The 18,771-nt window shown below is 39.0% G+C and overlaps 1 protein-coding gene across 6 annotated transcripts in view; it reads left to right on the top strand.

The window, feature by feature from the left end:
• ulk1b (unc-51 like autophagy activating kinase 1) overlaps positions 1–18,771 on the top strand; it is a 30,005-nt gene that overhangs the window by 3,049 nt on the left and 8,185 nt on the right. For 2 of the 6 annotated variants that reach the window (XM_051677437.1, XM_051677434.1), the window contains exons 4-24: positions 5,507–5,539; positions 6,342–6,378; positions 7,080–7,253; positions 8,369–8,442; positions 8,533–8,634; positions 9,078–9,136; positions 9,229–9,311; positions 9,542–9,592; positions 9,900–9,988; positions 10,983–11,145; positions 11,277–11,337; positions 11,961–12,050; positions 13,585–13,719; positions 13,840–13,976; positions 14,067–14,144; positions 14,399–14,631; positions 15,814–15,956; positions 16,103–16,218; positions 17,804–17,926; positions 18,060–18,238; positions 18,398–18,576. In XM_051677437.1, coding sequence (XP_051533397.1) covers positions 5,507–5,539; positions 6,342–6,378; positions 7,080–7,253; positions 8,369–8,442; positions 8,533–8,634; positions 9,078–9,136; positions 9,229–9,311; positions 9,542–9,592; positions 9,900–9,988; positions 10,983–11,145; positions 11,277–11,337; positions 11,961–12,050; positions 13,585–13,719; positions 13,840–13,976; positions 14,067–14,144; positions 14,399–14,631; positions 15,814–15,956; positions 16,103–16,218; positions 17,804–17,926; positions 18,060–18,238; positions 18,398–18,576 — 2,339 coding nt within the window. The remainder of the gene's footprint in view (positions 1–5,506; positions 5,540–6,341; positions 6,379–7,079; positions 7,254–8,368; positions 8,443–8,532; positions 8,635–9,077; positions 9,137–9,228; positions 9,312–9,541; positions 9,593–9,899; positions 9,989–10,982; positions 11,146–11,276; positions 11,338–11,960; positions 12,051–13,584; positions 13,720–13,839; positions 13,977–14,066; positions 14,145–14,398; positions 14,632–15,813; positions 15,957–16,102; positions 16,219–17,803; positions 17,927–18,059; positions 18,239–18,397; positions 18,577–18,771) is intronic. The other 4 variants (XM_051677439.1, XM_051677436.1, XM_051677438.1 and 1 more) reach the window with 4 other exon arrangements.

Below are 18,771 nucleotides of genomic sequence, written 5' to 3'. Positions count from 1 at the left end.
GATCTGAATCTGTCGACCACTACAAAAAAGTACTGTGGTGGTACCATTTTACAATGATAGTATCGGATGGTAATACAGTAGTATTTTGATATATACCATGGTTCTGAATGTACCATGCTATTGACATGGTTCCCCCCAAGATAGCTCAAAAAACATTATACCATGGTACTTTTGGTACTTTTTGGGTAGTGTTTGCTGTTTCTGCTAAGGTTTGGTGTTGCTTTTGTTTCCTTTGTGTTCGTGAGAGTTTTCGAGGGAAGGTTTATTCTATTCAAAAGAGCACACTCTGGTGTGTGTTTGAAGAGCAACAGCTCAAGTGTCTCAGCACAGTTCATCCACACAAGCTTCTCTGGTCTGACCTGTTCTCTTCTCACATCTCCTGGATAGTCACACCACTTTCTGGGGTCGTGTTGACTCTGTGAATTGAATGGCATTAAAGTTCAAGTAGCTCTGCTTGCTCTACCCCGGAGGTGAAAGTCTGTGTTTGAGCTACTTGGCTTCTTGCCACACATGACAAATTGTGCTTGTTTGTGTGAATGTGGGAAGTACCCCAGGTTCTGTGTTTATTTTGGCATCTCTTCCCAAGCAGAGAGATGACATTTTAAACAGAACTGTGTAAGCTTACATTTTTGAGAGCATCAAATCAACTAGATCTGAATGCATACTCTAAACTGAAAAAGATCCATAACCATTGACTTTCTACAGTCAAGTTTTGATGGATAGCATGGATAATGGAAATAAAGTTTGAGGGTGTACTTTAGATATAGGATTCTCTGCTCAACACAGCTGCTAGTCATAGCTTTGTATTGGTTTTCATCCTTAATTAGTCACTGTTTTCAATAACATTTTGCAGATAGACTCTAGAATGCTTAGCATATAACAGTGGTGAAGCCACATAATGGTGGTGGTGGCACTGGTCACCAAGATTGTCGGTTAGCCAACTTATTTTAAATTGAAATTAAACTGCATGCTATCATTGCTCATCACTTTTCTGTTGAATAGCTAGTATCAAAAATGTATTTTTATTTCAAATAGGAAAACTTTTATGAGATAACAATACAAATAGGGTTGTCACGATTATGACATTTGGCTGACGATTAATTGTCAAACAAATATTTGCGATAATGGTAATTAATTGTCTGTTTTAGGGCTACGATGATTCTTTGTCTCATTTAGGGCTTTCACGATTAATAGTCATATAAATTGTCATATTTCTTAAGGTGCATGTGTGCTTCATACACCTTAAGAAGTCATTTTTACATATTTAACTTAAAATGTATAAATCAAATAATAAAACATGGATATTATTTCATTTGAAGGCTTTAAAAACGTATAAATGACATGAAAAAAATTTGTAAAAATTAGAATATTTCTAAATATTTAGAATATGTCTCTCTTTTTGGTCAACTTTAATTCTGGTCAATTTTACATGTACACAGATTTTTTTTTAACTCATATTTCATTTTTATATATATTTGTATTATATTTATATTATGCAATAGTAAAATATTTCCATCCTAATTTCTTCGCTTACATTATTTTAATGCTCTTTTTTTTTTTTTTTTTTACCCAATTTGGAATGCCCAATTCCCAATGCGCTTTTAAGTCCTCGTGGTCCCGTAGTGATTCGCCTCAATCCGGGTGGCGGAGGACGAATCCCAGTTGCCTCCATGTCTGAGACCGTCAATCCGCGCATCTTATCACATGGCTTGTTGAGCACGTTGCCACGGAGACATAGCGCGTGTGGAGGCTTCACGCCATCCACCGCAGCATCCACTCTCGTCTCACCACGCGCCCCAACGAGAAAGAACCACATTATAGCGACCACGAGGATGTGACTCTACCCTCCCTAGCAACCGGGCCAATTTGGTTGCTAAGGAGACCTGGCTGGAGTCACTCAGTATGCCCTGGGATTCTCCAGTGAACTCCAGGGGTGGTAGCCAGCGTCTTTTACCACTGAGCTACCCAGGCCCATTTTAATGCTCTTAGATTAAACCCACGAACCTTTATTTTTCATGAAGCAAAACCTTTGAGATTTAGTTTCATCATTTTATCACTCCACAAAATAGAGTAAGTGGGCGTCTCCTCCTCTGTGTCACTGTGTGTCATTAGTACTGCGAATATGAACCCGCTATATGACCAGGAACATTTGCCATTACACGATTGTTTAAAGTGAAGCCGGAGCGCTTTGCATTCACTATCAAAGTTTATGGTAGTCCGTTTATATTTTCGTGGGAGTTTGGTGTGAGCCTCTGCTGGCGGTGCTTCACGCGCTCTACCAGACAGGTGCCCTTCTGGGTGGTGCGGCTCCATGACACTCGGAGTTCAACTGAATGACACACAAACGTGCCATTTAATGGAATTTTATATATTTGCTTAAAATGCCCTTTTTTGGGGCATTAAAATGTGTTTGGATTTGGTGTGCACAATAATTGTGGTTATCTCAAATAACCATTATCAGACTGTGCAGATACATAATTGGTCTGTGCCACACCATTCGGTTGGGTTGCACAGTTTTGTCACACTATTAGAGTTAATATCTCATGCCAATGACGTATCACATTTGAGAATAGTGGGATAGTATTTGGATCATTGATGGTATATTTCTGGCATCGCTACTGGAATGTAATGGTTGTGTTGGAAACCGGATGAGTTGCGACAATCTGTTGTTTTTGAATAACAAAAGTCCAATGCACTTGATGGCAGAACTAGTGTAGGAGGGCCTCTGCTGACTCAGTAGTTCAATTCAGCATGAACAGTCTCACGTCCTGCTGTCTTCATAAGCAAAGCTTACTTTATCACTTGGATGAACATCAGTCATCTTGGCATCACACAGTCTGTGTGATCCACGTTGGGTTTTCCCAGCTGAAATCGGCAAGCTCTGTGCTGCTTTATCAAGATCTTTCATGAACTTTTTCAACTAGATTTTTTAACATTTTCTGATCAGTTGTGTCAAGGACCACTCATTTAAGTTATTTTAGATAATGTTTTTGAACCTATTAATCATTGTACAGACAACCATTCTAATGGCAAAAGCAGAACTGTCTGTCTATAGGCTTTAGGGCAATGATTAACATACATAAACATGTAGAGTAGCTATTGCTTGGTAGAGAACTATTCTTGGACTATGTGAACAAAATAAACAAATAAAACGAATACATGATATCTTCTCTGAAACATTTATAAGCCAGATAGCCATCCCTGACATTGTTAAAGCACTAAATATTCAACTATCCACATGATTGCTATCAGTGCAATAGGACAGCTGACACATGGTTTTCCGGGGAGGTTGTGTTTGCTATCAGGTCATCTTTTACAACACCATAATCCTGTTATTTTCCTAGCCCATGGCCGAGGTCTCTCGAAAGTAGCCCACTTACAATGACCTTATCACTTAGCAACAGCTGACCTTCCCCCTCCTGGTGTCCCCCTGCAACCGGTCAGCTGTGCAGAATCCGTTGATCCGTGATTGTCTTATGCTGCTAACTCAGCATTGCTGAACTTTTGCTTTCAGCTACAGTGGAGATAGACCAGCCAGCTGTCTGCTCGGTACTTTCGGATGAACCAGTCAGCCTGAAACTAGGCCAAACATTGCACATTGCTGTTTTTTAGGGGTGCTTGGTAGGCAACAGTGTAGGTCACAAAGTAAAATTGCCATTTATTTGTTCCATAGGGAAATTGCTTTTTAATGGTAACTTGTAAACCTTTAAAGGGTTAGTTTACCCAAAAAATGAAAATTCTCTCATGATTGAGAGCCATCCTTTAAGCCATCCCAGATGTGAAGATTTTTATAAACACATTTCAGCTCTTTTTGTCCATACAATGCAAGTGAATGGGTGCCATCAGCCTGCTGGCTGTTTAACAGTCCAAAAGGTATATTTAGGCAGCATTAAAGTAATCCACATGACTCCAGTCAATCAGTTAATGTCTTCTGAATAAAACCGATAGGTTGGTGTAAGAAACAAATTGATAATAAAAACATTTTTAACTTTAAATTGTTGATTCCGGCCAGCGCTTTATTGCTGTTTGAAATTACCGAACTCTCGTGTGACTTTGTTCCTCTGTTGTATTAAAAAAAGAACCCAAAATCTTCATTTCTGTTCTGCTGAAGAAGGAAAGTCATACAAATCTGGGATGGCTTAAAGGTAAGTAAATCATTGGAGGATTTAAATTTTTGGGTGAACTAACCCTTTAAAAACAGATTTACCGTGAGCTCAGAGGTTGTAAAATAATGGTAAATGTTTCTGTTAAAGCCATCAGTCACGTTATTTTTACTTAATTTAAAAAAAAATCCCATTTAATAGTGGAATTTGTGCTAAACAACTACAGTACCCATGATCCTGAAGAGAAAGATCCACCAATCAGACAATCACGGCAAATAAAGCGCACAAAAAGAGCTATGTAGCGATACTCTGAATCATGCAGTCTCCCTACACTTTCAAACTACTTGCAGTATAAAGTATATTTGGACATATCTGAATATTTTGCCATGTTCTTTAAAAATATTGATTTTATACTTCTCATCAACAACTATAAATCAGTAGTTTGAAATGTTTCTATTGTTTTAATTCGAAAACATCATTCGCAGTGCTTCATGGGATTGTAGTTCTTGTCCTAATGAAAGATGTTAAGTTTACCATCATGTACCTTTGTCATTTTGTCGGATTTTCAAGTAATTTTTTTGCTTCAAATCAAAGTATGTAATGTTATGATTTACCTCGAAACTGGGTGCTTTGGTGCATGACTTAAAACTCTTTTATGGAGGATTTTATGTTATTCCTATGGAAGAAATGAATGGAAAAATATAATTCCGAAATCAAGATGGCTAAAAAGTGGCGGGCATTTTTGCACTCTATTGTTCTTAGGGTTAGGGATTTTAACATATCCCTAGTTTCCTAGCAATCACCCTGAACACCCTAACAATTGCATAGCAATGTACTGTAAACCACTCAGAACACCTTAGTAACCACATAACAATGCCCTGGCAACCACCCTCAACCTAACATCATGGCAGAGACTTTTTCACAAGCAAGCATCACTTACATTTGTTAGTTTTTATTTTATGCCATACTTTCTTTGTAAAAGCAAAATAAGTCATCTCTTTTTCATTGAGTTACACTGGTAGGCGCCAATGATAGTTACATTTTTGAACTATGAAAATGCTGAGTATTAACACAGCCTTTGACCTTTGCCCTCCCTCTTGCCCTTATTAGCCCATTATGACCCTGTGCAGAAAAAAACACACTCCTCACGCCATATGTTAGCCAAACTAAACCAGCCAGTCAACAAGGATTAGTGTCGGTTCAGTGCATTTTCAATACACACAAAAAAGCTGTTAAAACTGGGTACAATATCAACTGTTAACATGTTCTTACGGCGTTCCAAATGTCTCAGCATGTTTAATATGTTTTGCATATTTCTTTCAAATTAAAGACATAACGTACATAATGTGTTGGTCATCCTTTATCGTACTGTTTTGAATCTCATTACTCATGTCTCTTTTAAGGAAACGGCAAGCTCTGTGTACCTAGTGATGGAGGTAAGTCAGCATGTTTTCCTAGTGTCTTTTGTTGTTTATCTTGTCTGTCTTGTACCTGGTAATGCCTGCAATTAGCCATGCTCTGGGGCAAGTGGAAGACAGCTGCAGTTGTTAACATGACAAAGTTAGACAGAAAATGGTCTGAATTCAGAGTACTTTATACAATAGGGCTGCACAATTAATAGAAAAAATGATCATGATTACGGCTGCCGTGATTAAAGGGATAGTTCACCCTTAAGTAAAAATAAAGTCATCATGTACTCCCCATGTTGTTTCAAACCCTTATGATTAATCTTTCCTCACTAGAACACAAAAGCAGATGTTAGGCAGAATGTTAGCATTTTAATATGAATTATTAATCAAAATATTTGCAATTACAATATTATTGGAAATAATCATCAGTTATGTTTTTAACAATTATTATATTAGTTTTTGTCATCAAGCAGCCCTATCAAAAAAACATGGTGAGGATCTTTAATCTTTTCCAATTACTTTAGAACTTCCTGCAGAGGCCCTTCCAGCATGTCAGTTCTTAGAAAACCTCTTTTGAGTCACAGAAAAGCAATGGGGTCACAGGGAAGCTTATCAGTAGTGCACAAAGGGAAATAATGGCCCATCCTTTGTTTTAATATGCATGTGAATCCTCTCTCTGCATGCAGAGAACTAAGGCCCATTCAGATTCAGGTTTTGTCATACAGCATTGTTAAAACTAAAAAGATTGTTATGCAGTGCTCTGTTATTCAAACTAAGTGGTTAATGCTCATCCTTTAATGTTCACTGTTCCTTCTTTATTAACTTTTAGTACTGCAATGGAGGAGACCTGGCTGACTACTTGCACTGTAAGTGGTACATATCATTGTCAAACATGACCTGATTTTTTAGATTTCTTTTCCATAAGTAAGCCATTTGTACATTGATTCCCCCCAAAATTGTAAACATTGTGGCTTTGTGGTGCTATCAAAACATTACTCTTAACATCCTCTTACCAGCCCTACAAAGCAACATTGGCTGAATCAATGGCGTGAGTTGGGGGCGGGAACTGTTTTGCCGACCATTGGCAAATGGGAGTGTTCCAGAAACCTGTTTGAAACCAGTCATTATTTTTGCATTCTTGCTCAATGCCACTAGTTGCACAGAAATTACACAATTTACCTTTAATAATAACTCTTAATATGTGCTAATTCAGGAAAAAGAGGTGAGCTGCAAAAAGAGGATCTGCTTTGACAGAGTAGGGCTGGTTCTCGCACTAACTTAAATAGCTGTATTTCATGTCTATTTAGAGATTATGCTTTTATGATGAAAGAAATGATAGCAGTTTATTTCAGAATCATGCAAAACCAAACTCAGGAAGTTAGACCAGAAGGAAAAGGGTGTGTGTTTGTCTCTGTATTACATTGCTTGTATGTGCAAGGTGTAGAAACTTGCATTTACATAAAATTTGGCTGACAAATTTGTAATGTAACCTGTTACAAGTTGTTATGTCCTCTGTAATAAAAACAGTGGAAAGAATGAAAATTACTCATCTTTAATACACTTTCAGCTAAGGGCACTTTAAGTGAAGACACCATCCGAGTATTCCTGCAGCAGATAGCAGGGGCTATGAGGGTCCTTCAGGCCAAAGGCATCATCCACAGAGACCTGAAACCCCAGAACATCCTGCTGTCCCACCCCACAGGTCGCAAGTCCCACTCCAGCAACGCCTGCATTAAGATAGGTGTGTATGTAGCGGATGCATAGACTGTGTCACTGTGTCTGGTGTATCGCTACATCTCGGACTCTCAAAGCATTAAAAACTTCTGCATAAACATTTGAGCAAGCATTTGTGTTTACACATTGAAATTATTTTTCTTTATCAGAATACTCTTAATTCAATGTTGTGTCTGCAGAAGCACACAGTCTTCAAGAGAATGCAGAATATCGATCAAAATGTCATAGTTAGAGAGCTCTGTAATGTACTACATGATTTCTTTTAAATTTCTTTCTAAATTAATAGAATGAACCTCCTGAGAGCCAAGCGTGACTGCTGTGTGCATTTTCCATTCCCCCTTTTGATTTGTAACTACTCTAGTAGCCCCTAAGAATATAAAGTACCAAAAAAACAAGTAGTTTCCTAAAAAAGTCAGATTTGTGTTATTATAATGGTTTATGTTTCCAGAAGTGTTGGTTATTCATGTTTTTAAGATGTTACCGACATTACATTAGAAATTAGCATCAATAATTCAGATTCAAATTAATGGCCAGCATCATCCAATCACAGCAAACCATGTTAAAATCAAATTTTGCATTAAAAAATCTGTATCTATGTACTGATTACTATTGTCCCATGTCTGCCAAACATGTTGAGTGGTCCAAATATCATCTGCAGCTTGAAACTAAACTTTTAACCAGATGTTTGGAGTGAATGCACTTGGCTTCATAGGAAGGCTACATGATGCTCCCTTGTTCCCTAATTAGGGAATGACTTGGCCTCCAGTGTGCTGCACTGATCTCAGAACAGTCTGAAATTCATCTTCTTTTCATCATAATTCCATATACAGCCTCTGAAAGCAACATTTTCCAGCTTTTGGATGAACCCATTGATTCTCAATGAGATAATGCACAATGAATATAGGATATTTTAAGGAAAATGAGCCTGTAGTCCACATACATGGTCATGCATTTGGACGTTGGTCTCAGGAGGTTAAAGAACAATTAATCTACTCTAGAGATACAGCACATTCTTGCATATTACGTAGGATTATAAATCACAGATATAAGTGGTTTGATGGTTTGTTTCCCAGAAATTACTTCTCTACCACAGTTACTAAGATCTTACTTGTGTCTCCTAAGCTGACTTTGGCTTTGCACGGCACCTCCAGAACAACATGATGGCCGCCACGCTCTGTGGGTCCCCCATGTACATGGTATGTATTGTGTATTTTCTTCCTCTTGAACTTTGCATATACATGTGTCATTGTAATTATAACTCTTTAATGCTGTCGTCTGTTCAACAGGCACCTGAGGTGATTATGTCACAGAACTATGATGCTAAGGCTGACCTGTGGAGTATAGGAACCATTGTGTTTCAGTGCCTGACTGGAAAGGCTCCGTTTCAGGTGCGCACTTTCTATCAGAGCTGAAACCTCATTTGTATACTTTGCAAACATACCATGTTAAGTGCTATTTATACTATGTTGAAAATTGTATGTGTCAGTGGTGTCTAGATTGCATACTTTTACATAAATTAACATTATCAGTGTAGTACATACTTTTCATACTTAGTTGAAATATGCAAACTTGACTTTAACCCTAGAGTTAACTATAGACAGTGCAGAAGTACACACAAAATTGTTTTGTCACTTCTCATATCTCCATTATAATACTTACTATACTTAGATACTTGCATCTAGTCTGAAGAATAATTCCCAAGTGCTATCCTCCCTGTGATGTGCACAAGGGTTATTGATATCCATAGCATATTTATTTTTTTACATTAAATTGCATTATTTTTTAAATGAAATACATTCTATTAAGTGTCTTTTGTTTGTCTGTCCATCAGGCCAGCAGTCCCCAGGACCTCCGCTTGTTTTATGAGAAACATAAAACTCTCAGCCCGAAGTAAGTGTAATCTTATGCATCTTATTGTTTTGAGATTTTTGAAATGTGTATGGATTTTCTGCAAAAGCCTGTCTTTCCTTCATTCTCTAAAGCATTCCTAGAGAAACTTCCAACCATCTCAGACACCTGCTGCTCGGCCTCCTGCAGAGGAACCATAAGGACCGTATGGACTTCGGTTAGTGCTCTTTATACCCATATGCCTTATAGTCCATATCTTCCACATACCCCGGTAAATTAATGCATTAATCTGATTTACCCAGAATGTCTTGACCTTTTTAACCCACTATTTTATTTAGTTTGTAGATGATATTATGTATTTTTCCTTTTCCAAGTGTAGATTAGGCACTGGTCAGGTCTTTTCCAACGTCTTACTGTGCTGATCATAAAATCCTTCTGTTTCTGTAGATGAATTTTTCAGACACCCCTTCTTGGAAGCGAGCTCCTCTATGAAGAAGTGTGAGTTACTACGCTTTTACTTTTAATGATGTATCTAGCCTCTCTCTTAAAATTCAAAGATGATGTGGTTAATTTCCATGACTTTTGTGGTAACAAACGGAATTGCATTAATACATTTTCCATTTGGTGGTGCTAGTGGTGTAGAAATTACCATATAGGGATCTTTCTATTGTATTCGCTTTACCTGGCAATCATGTGGTACTTGATTTATTTTCATAAATGTGTATGTTGTTGTTTTTTTTTTTTGACACTAGCATTTGTTTGATATGTATATTTCAGGATATTAATGTTGTGTGTGTATTCACAGCTGCTCCAGTGGCCATGACATGCCTTCCCAGCTCAGCCTCTGCCAGCTCATGCAGTAGCTCATCCACTTCACACCTGGCCTCTCCGCCTGTAAGTGTGCATGTCTGTATTTTAAGAAACTCATTCGTGAAATCTTTGGCAGCTCATTATTTCAGTTGCACTGATAAGTCCTTCTTTGGGTCAGGAGTTTATCACAGACATGAGGATAGGGCCTGCTCAGCAGCCTGCTGTCTCATCAAACAAAGGCACTATTTCAGAAAATTCTCTCATCATTTACTCACCCTCATGCCATAGCAGATGTGTATGACTTACTTTCTTCTGCAGAACACAAAGGTTTTTAGAAGAATATCTCCGCTCTGTTGGTCCTCACAATGTTAATGAATGGTGGCCAGACCTTTGAAGCTCCAAAAATCACATAATTGCCACATAAAAGTAATCCATAAAACTCCAGTGGTTAAATCCATATCTTCAGAAACGATATGACAAGTGTGGGTGAAAAACAGACCAATATTTAAGTCCTTTTGTTCCATAAATTTCCACTTTCACTTTCATATTCTTTTACATTTTGAAAGTGAAAATGGAAATTTATGGAAAAAAGGACTTAAGTATTGGTCTGTTTCTCACCCACACTTGTCATATCACTTCTGGAATATGGATTTAACCATTTATGGAGTTTTATGGATTACTTTTATGTGGCAATTATGTATTTTTGGAGCTTCAAAGGTCTGGCCACCCTCTACTTGCATTTACAATACATGGAAGAGAGCTTTTACCACTGGTTAGGTCTCGTCTATAAATTGGAACATGGAAGATATGAAAAACCTGGAAATATGAGGGAAGTTTAAAACTAAGATTTCCAGGTCTGGAAAAATCATGGAAATTAAATTAAATCTTAGTTATGGAATAAAATGATCAATAATCCTTATCCACAAATGACTGGAAAAATCTTGAAAAAGTATTGGAAGTTCACAGGTCAAAAGGTGTGGGAACCCTGCTTTTAAAAATATTCAGGACAACAAGGGGGAACTCCTTCATTTAAGCATTTAACATAGCATATTATGTCATTCTCTCCCAAATGTTGCAGCAATCCCTTGCGGAGATCCAGCAGGTCCGTGCAAAGGCGTTGGCCTCCCCTACACAGGACTCTCCAGGTTTCCTACTGAAGGACTCAGGTGGTGGCGGAAGCAGTAGCAAAAATTCGTCCTGTGACATTGATGATTTTGTCATGGTTCCTGCTCATTTCCCCAGTAAGCCAGCATTTGTCCAGGGAGAACTTCATTTTCTTTCCCTCTGGGTCACGATTCTGGGTATTTAGCATGTCCTCAAACTTGTTCTGTCTGTCTTTTCTCTTTCTTTCTCTTTCTATCACTTCCTATAGGTGAGCTTACCTGTGAAATGCCAACAGGAAAGGTTCTCCAGGACAGTCTGATGTATAGTGGGTAAGAACTCTCTTAAACTGTTTACAGATGCCATAGAGAGAATCTGTTTTCTATTTGTCTCCAACAAGGTTGGTTATATAAATTTTTGTGGGGCAATGTGACACCAATAACACAACATTGTGTTTTGTGAATGAAAACACACATTAAACTGCAATTATGTCCACATAGTGTGTTGGAGTCGTGGCCTAGAGGTTAACGCTCATGCTGCAGCTTATTTGGGCTTATTAATGAAATGCAAACAGAATGAATTTCTGTGGAAAATATTCTCAAAAAGCATTCTTACTTAAGTTGCCACAATTTTCACAAGAATGGTTTATGATCAATTCACTCTGTAATTTGTTCTGCTTGTATTTCATGCATAAGGCCCATTAAGCATTGGTGCTTACACTGCTGATGCAAGTTTCAATCTAGCTTGCAACAAAAGTGGCATAACCAGCCTGTTTTTTCTTGGGTGTTGTAATAAATCTGTTTCTTTGTAGAAAACAATCTCAGAGCAGCTGTGTAGACTCTTTACAATTGGCAAAATAAAATTCCAGTTTGATAAGATAAAATTGAATTAAGTTTCCTGCTGATGTGTGAGCTTGACTCCACTGCTAATGTTCCCTACCTCTGCCCTGCATTAGGAGTTCCCTTCTGGTGTCTGGAGGTCAATGCAGTCAAGGCAAGACTCCACCACGCTCTCCCTCCTACAGCAGCTCTCCTGGACCCAGCGGGTAAGAACACAGCAAGTTGGACGCACAGTCGGGCAGCACTTGAGTATGATGTTGGTTAACATGATGACTATTTCTTGGCAGAGTATTTCTGGTGTGTTTGCTGCAAGCAAATCTGTTATGAGCAGGAGGCCTGGGACATTTAAGAGTAGTGCATTTCTACATTTAGCTGCTGAGACAGAGATGATTTCTTCCTGGTTGGCAGTGGCTGCTCTTGTCACTGTTTGGTTTCTGGGTCATTGAAGATGGATCGGGGCCTGGTGCTTTTAGCACCACAGGGGAAATGAGTCCTGGATTGGCAGGAGTATTGTGTCTTTGATGGGCACTGAGTGTCCTGTTCTCTTCCATTATTAAACATGCCCCTTGAAATCAACAGTCATGCACAAAACTGAATTAAGAAAGCTATTGATGTAAAAACATGTTCGTAAACTGAAATAAAATAATTAACGCAATGTAAAAACTTAAAATCAAAAGCTGAAATAGAAAAAATTATCAAAAAAAATAACTAGTCATTTTCGTAATGATTTTGTTGTCTTATTTTGAAGTCACACCATGTTTGTCCGCATGCAAAAAGCACATGCACACCATCTTTACACACTAAGCCATTGCAGTGACACTTGGGGGTGCAGTTTTTTTCAATATCTGTGTTTCCACCTGACTATTTGAGTGCAAATAGCACGCTGTGTGGCAGGTACTATTTACACTTAGTGCAAATAATCACTCCCTAATTATTATATAATTTTTTTATTTCAGTAAAAAAAAAAAAAATAGTCAAAGTATTGTTCATTACCATATCATTGAACATAACCCTATTATTGGCCTACTTCCCTCTGCTTCATTTTTAATTGTTGGTCTATGTACTGATGCATCGCTTTTGGAGCATCTCACTTGTCGCGTTTCACTAGTTTTCAGCATCTGTAATCATAAGCGCTAAATGTAGTCTGAAACGTTGAAAAACGTGTCTCGAGATCCCTGCATCTTCTGTGCCCTGTCCAGCTGTCTTTGGGTGCAAAAGGCTGTGCTGCCTGTTGCTCTCGTTGGTTTGACGAGGTGAGTTGCCTGTACAACTGGAGCTGACTGCCCCCTACTGCCGCACCAATTCAAGCTTGAATTGGACCAATGGTAGGAACATTACTTATTACGGAATAAATATGTGGATATGTTAAATCCACAGCCCTAATAATTACTGAAACTATCTAAAGCAAAACTATAATTAAAATTCAATTTAAAGAAAATATTATTCAAAATAAATGTAATTTGGAGAAACAAAACTATAATACCAAAAGCCCAAAAGACACTGATAGAACTTTGCCAGCCTCTGCCTCTGACCGTTTTACTGTTTTGCTTTGAAAACAGTAATGCTTCTGCAGAAGTTTCCCATGAGATATGAAATGTTTTTATTTTATTGATCAGGATCTGGAACATAAACTAATGTCAGTTTCTTTCTGTGTACCCATTTTTTTTCTCTCTCTGTCTCTCTCTCTATGTTTTCTTATTCTGGATCTCATGTTGCTCTCTATTTCCGGCTCATTCTCAGCAGGCCAAGTGAGTTCTCTGGGAGTAACTATAGCTACTATGGGCAGTCTGTACCCATTCCAGTCCCCACACAGATTCACAACTACCAGCGCATGGAGCAGAACCTCCAATTCCCGGGTCAAGAGTGCTCTCCACGGTGGGTTAATCCACATTCTTGCATACGTACACTCCCTTGTAGAGATACATTAGTAATCTGATGAGTTTGTCTTAGATTGCCGCATGGCATTTACTCTGTCTCTCTCACTCTTTCTATCAGGTCTGGCACAGTCCAGAGGTGCGGTAGTGGGAGTTCTTTGTCCTGTGGACGAACAGGGCCTTCCCCCCCTCAGCTAGGTCTCACTCCCCGCAGACTGTCTACGGGGGGTGCCAAACCCTTCCAGCTCTCTCCACAGGGTGAGTGGTAATTTTGGCTTTCTTTCTTTAGTCAGATCACTGTAGCTAAAAGAACTGTTTTTCTCTCCCCCTCCCCTCTTGTCTTAAAAGTTGATACCATTCCTGAGTTACCAGGACAAATGTGCACAGCAGGTGCAGAAATGGTTCACAGGGGCTCTCGGGGTGGAGGTAAAAGCGCCCTTCTTCTGTTTCCATACTCTATTGTTGTTTTCAAAAGTGAAGTCATACATAGTCCAATTACTATTTGTTGGAGGTCAATTAAGTTAATGAAGAGAACTCTTGCTAATTAAATCATTGTCTTTCATTTCTGCCCAGAATGTGAATCTGATCAATTAATGATGTGTAATGGTGATTAGTAATTGTTCCATTGAATGATTTGTTTTCAAATGACTCACCTTGCACCATTTTGGCTGTACGTTTAGAAACCAAGGCTCGGACCCAACAGCAGCAGGGCCTGGGGACACGGCTCAACAGCGCCCCTTGTTTGCTGGAGGCGACTGGGGGGTGTAGGCAGAAGATCAGAAAGCAGCATTCAGACCCGGTGGTAGTCCCTCAGGGAAACACAATGCCCTTTAGGACCCTGCACTCCTCTCCCAGGCTCAGTGAACTTATGCAACGAAGCCCTCTGCCAACCATCCTGGGTTCTCCTTCCAGAGTAAGATTTAATTCTGTTTCATTTCTGTTTGTGTGTACATATGCTATCAAATGACCTCTTAAGGCCCTGGTATACTTAATTTTTTTGTATCCCGGTCGACCGTTTTGCCTTTCAAAGTATACTCTTCTGGGGGGGCCTGGGTAGCGCAGCGAGTAAAGATGCTGACTACCACCCCTGGAGTTCGTGTTTTCGAATCCCAGTTGTGCTGAGTGACTCCAATCAGGTCTCCTAAGCAACCAAATTTGCCCTGTTGCTAGGGAAGGTAGGGTCACATGGGGTAACCTCCTCATGGTCGCTATAATGTGGTTCTCGCTCTCGGTGAGGCGCGTGGTGAGTTGTGCGTGGATGGCGTGAAGCCTCCACATGCGCGACATCTCCGCGGTAACGCGCTCAACAAGCCACGTGATAAGATGTGTAGGTTGACTGTCTCGGACGCGGAGGCAACTGAGATTCGTCCTCCGCCACCTGGATTGAGGCGAGTCACTACGCCACCACGAGGACTTAGAGCGCATTGGGAATTGGGCATTCCAAATTGGGGAGAAAAAGGGGAGAAAAAAAACGGTATACTGTTCTGACTGCAAGTGAATGCAAATGCGCTCGACTCATACGCACTATAACTGCATTGTGATACTCTTTTAGTACAGTCCTCGTCTGTGAACATTTCGAAAATATGGGCCGTGCTCGGACAGTCAGCGCAGACTGTGCTGATGACAAATTTGCATCACGCATACCGTGCGTGGAGCAATCAGCAACGCGGACAACCAAAGTATACTTTGGGCTTTAGTATACACTCAGCAGTGTCAATTATAAAGAATATAAAAATTTTAAATAATTTAATTACTTTTAAGTACATTATAGGGTTATGCTTATTTCTAATATATTATTTATGTAGAATGCATTCATTATGGCCCTGAAATGAGTCATTGTGAAGGAGAAATGTGAGGTGCTGAGTGTATGACTTGAGTATAACACAAATATAGACATTATTTGAATTTGTTGAGCGGAAAAGTGTTTTAGAAAGTAACTTAAAGTAATTAATATTGGGATTACTTTTTAAATCAAGTTGTTAATAATCTGATTACAATTTTACATAAATAATTAGCTATTTGTAGTGGATTACTATTTTTAAGTAACTTACCCAACACTGACACTCAGTATATACAAATTTTTATTTTGTCTCAGGCCATGCCCCCATTCGAGTTTCCGAAGCCCCCCAGTTCCCCAAACATGGTCACTTTTCTTGCCCAGCAGGGTCTCAGGCCAGCTCAGGGAGAGCCCAGTCTGTCACCTGCCTACCAGCCTGAGGAGAAAAGAGTCTTTGGAAGGTAAAAGCAGAAGCTTTTAAAAGATTTAGTTTCTGTACGAACTCTGAAATCAAGCTAAAATTGAGCTCCCACACCCTGCTTTTCTTTATTCCTTATTGTTTTCTTTTTCCACTGTCTATTTTTTGTACTTTCTATTGTTGGGGCAGGTCTCAGAGCACCGGCCGCCTGTCTGAGGTGCTGCTTATGGCAGCATTTGGAGGACAGAGAGGAGAAAGAGGCAGCATGGAGAACCTTAACTCTGACAGAGCCATAGACATCACAGGTGAGTTCTTTGACAGGCATGTTTACATACACATGATTTTCTGATTAAGGTCCTTGTTCTGTTTAACCCTTATTCTGACAAAGATGCTCCATAGCTATTGAAATATTATTGGATACATGTAATTAGAATATTCCAAATAAACGAAAACTAAAAATTACTTTTGGACCTGAATTAGGTGTTGACATGTTGAAATTTCTGATTAATACAGGTATATGCTGGTTGTTTTCTAGGAACCAAAATATTGGCTTAATCTGGTTATAACAGTCAGGTTATTGCATTTTAATGGTGCTTATATAATCAGAATATGACCAAATTCTGATTAAATCGGAAAATTCTTGTGCAAGCTAATGCAGTCCGTGTATGATATTACAGGATTTCTCTACAAAATACTCATCCACACATTGAAACAATTCCATGTCTTACCTGATCAGTGTACTCACTTTTAAAATGAATACAAAATGTGGCTAGTCTAGGGTCATGTGTCAAGTTTCTTTATTTATCATGATAGCAAGGTTAAATGGCAAGGCAAGTTAGCATTTTGAGTAATGTAGTTTTACTGTTAGCATCTCAGGGTGATACCTCAAGAAGTTGGTTGAGAAAATGTCAAGAGTACATGTCTGCAAATTCTAGGCAAAGGGTGACTACTTTGAAAATGCTAAAATATAACACAGTTTTGATTTATTTTGGATTTGTTTAGTCACAACATAATTCCCATAGTTCCATTTATGTTATTCCATAGTTTTGATGGCTCTACCATTATTCTAAAATGTGAACAAAAAAAATTATAATAAAGAGTGTTTCAAAACTTTTGACCGGTAGTGTGTGTGTGTATGTATGTGTGTGTGTGTATATATATATATATATATATATATATATATATATATATATATATATATATAATACAAATAGTATTCAAATAATTAAAACGCATTACATTATTGTTGCAGAGGAGTTAAGCATTGATAAGACAGCACAAAAAGTGGCTTTAGAATCCAATGTATTGTTTATTTGCATATTATTGAACATAAGCCAATCATTGGCCTACAGTTCACTGCAATCCAGTTTGCAATTGAATTTGTCAGTCAGTCCGAGATTTATTATGAGGGCTTGTCTAAGGACCCGTCAATGTACACCTGCGTCAGACAGACGCTTTTGGAGCATCTCATTTCAGTTGCGTCATGTTATAATCATACCATTTTTAGGTCAATGTGTCAAGTTAAACGTAGTTTAATGCTTAAAAAAAAAAAAAAGAGATCCCTAAATTCAGATTTTTGAACGCAATAATGCATCTTCGTTGTGCTGTCTGCAGAATAGTTGGTTTGTTCTCTGTATAAGCTGTGCGTTGCATATACATTTGAAGTATCGCTTACTGCCCCCTGGAGAAAACAGGTGGTACTTCAAGCTTAAATTGCTCAGGGATATTCCTTATTACGGACCAGGGACATGATTAATTGCGCAAAAAAAAATGTATGCGTAATTTTTTATGTAACTAATCGCACTGAATTAACACGTTAAATCGACAGCCCTCATATCAACTAATATGCAGTCTTCTAAAACCTTACATTCTCACTACTCTGCTTCACAGCGCCCCCTGGTGGTGGAGCTTTTGTGGTGGGCTCAGGTAGCCCAGCTCGAGTGGTGTTTACTGTGGGTTCTCCACCCAGTGGAGGGACACCTCCACAGAGTTCTCGCTCAAGGAAGTTCTCAGGTAAAGAGAATTTGCTCCAGTTTTGACTAATTATTCTTCATTGATTTATATGAATTGGTGATGTCTTAATATAACATGGAGCCTTCAGGGTAGTACTGACCTGACCTTTGAACTGACCTCTTCTGTGTCTCAGTAGGCTCTTCAAGTTCCATTAGTCCAGTGGGATCCCTCACGAACCGCTACCCACAATGCATTGATGGCTACGAGGGATCCTCCAGTCCCCGCTATGGTTTTTTTGACCCCATCTCAGCCAATCTGGGAGGAGCTGTGACTTTTGAAGCCCCTGAACTACCAGAGGAAACCCTAATGGAGGTAAGCACCAAATTTACTGCATTTTTTTAAATCCATACACAGTCCAGTACAGCAAAATCCAGTAAAGCTATACTAGCTAGCTTCCAGTTGTATGTGTTTGTAGTGTGAGTTTCTGAATATGATCTAGTTCTAATGGTACACTTCTCTCTCCATTTGCAGCAGGAACACACAGACATTTTGTGCAGGCTACGCTTCATGCTGGAATTTGCTCGTTGTATGGTGGAGGTGGCTGGTGCTCGGGGTGGAGAGACTGCCCAGGCAGAACAGTCCTCCACCAGCTTATTCCAGCAGCAGAGCTTGGTCGCTGACCAGATCAGCTCTCTGAGCCGAGAGTGGAGGTGAGGAGATTGTGCATTATTAGGGGCCTTACACACCAAACATTTCCTTGTGCTAAAACAAACGAATTGAGCCATGTTTCAAGCAGGTATCGCAAGTCAGAGTTTAGGTTCTTTTTGACTTAAAGGATTATTCCGGGTTCAATACATCATTAGTTCAGTTGACAGTATTTGTGGCATAATGTTGATACCACAAAA

Source organism: Myxocyprinus asiaticus, chromosome 38 (genome assembly GCF_019703515.2).
Source record: "Myxocyprinus asiaticus isolate MX2 ecotype Aquarium Trade chromosome 38, UBuf_Myxa_2, whole genome shotgun sequence".
NCBI lineage: Eukaryota > Metazoa > Chordata > Actinopteri > Cypriniformes > Catostomidae > Myxocyprinus > Myxocyprinus asiaticus.
This window is presented reverse-complemented; position numbering and strand designations above follow the sequence as displayed.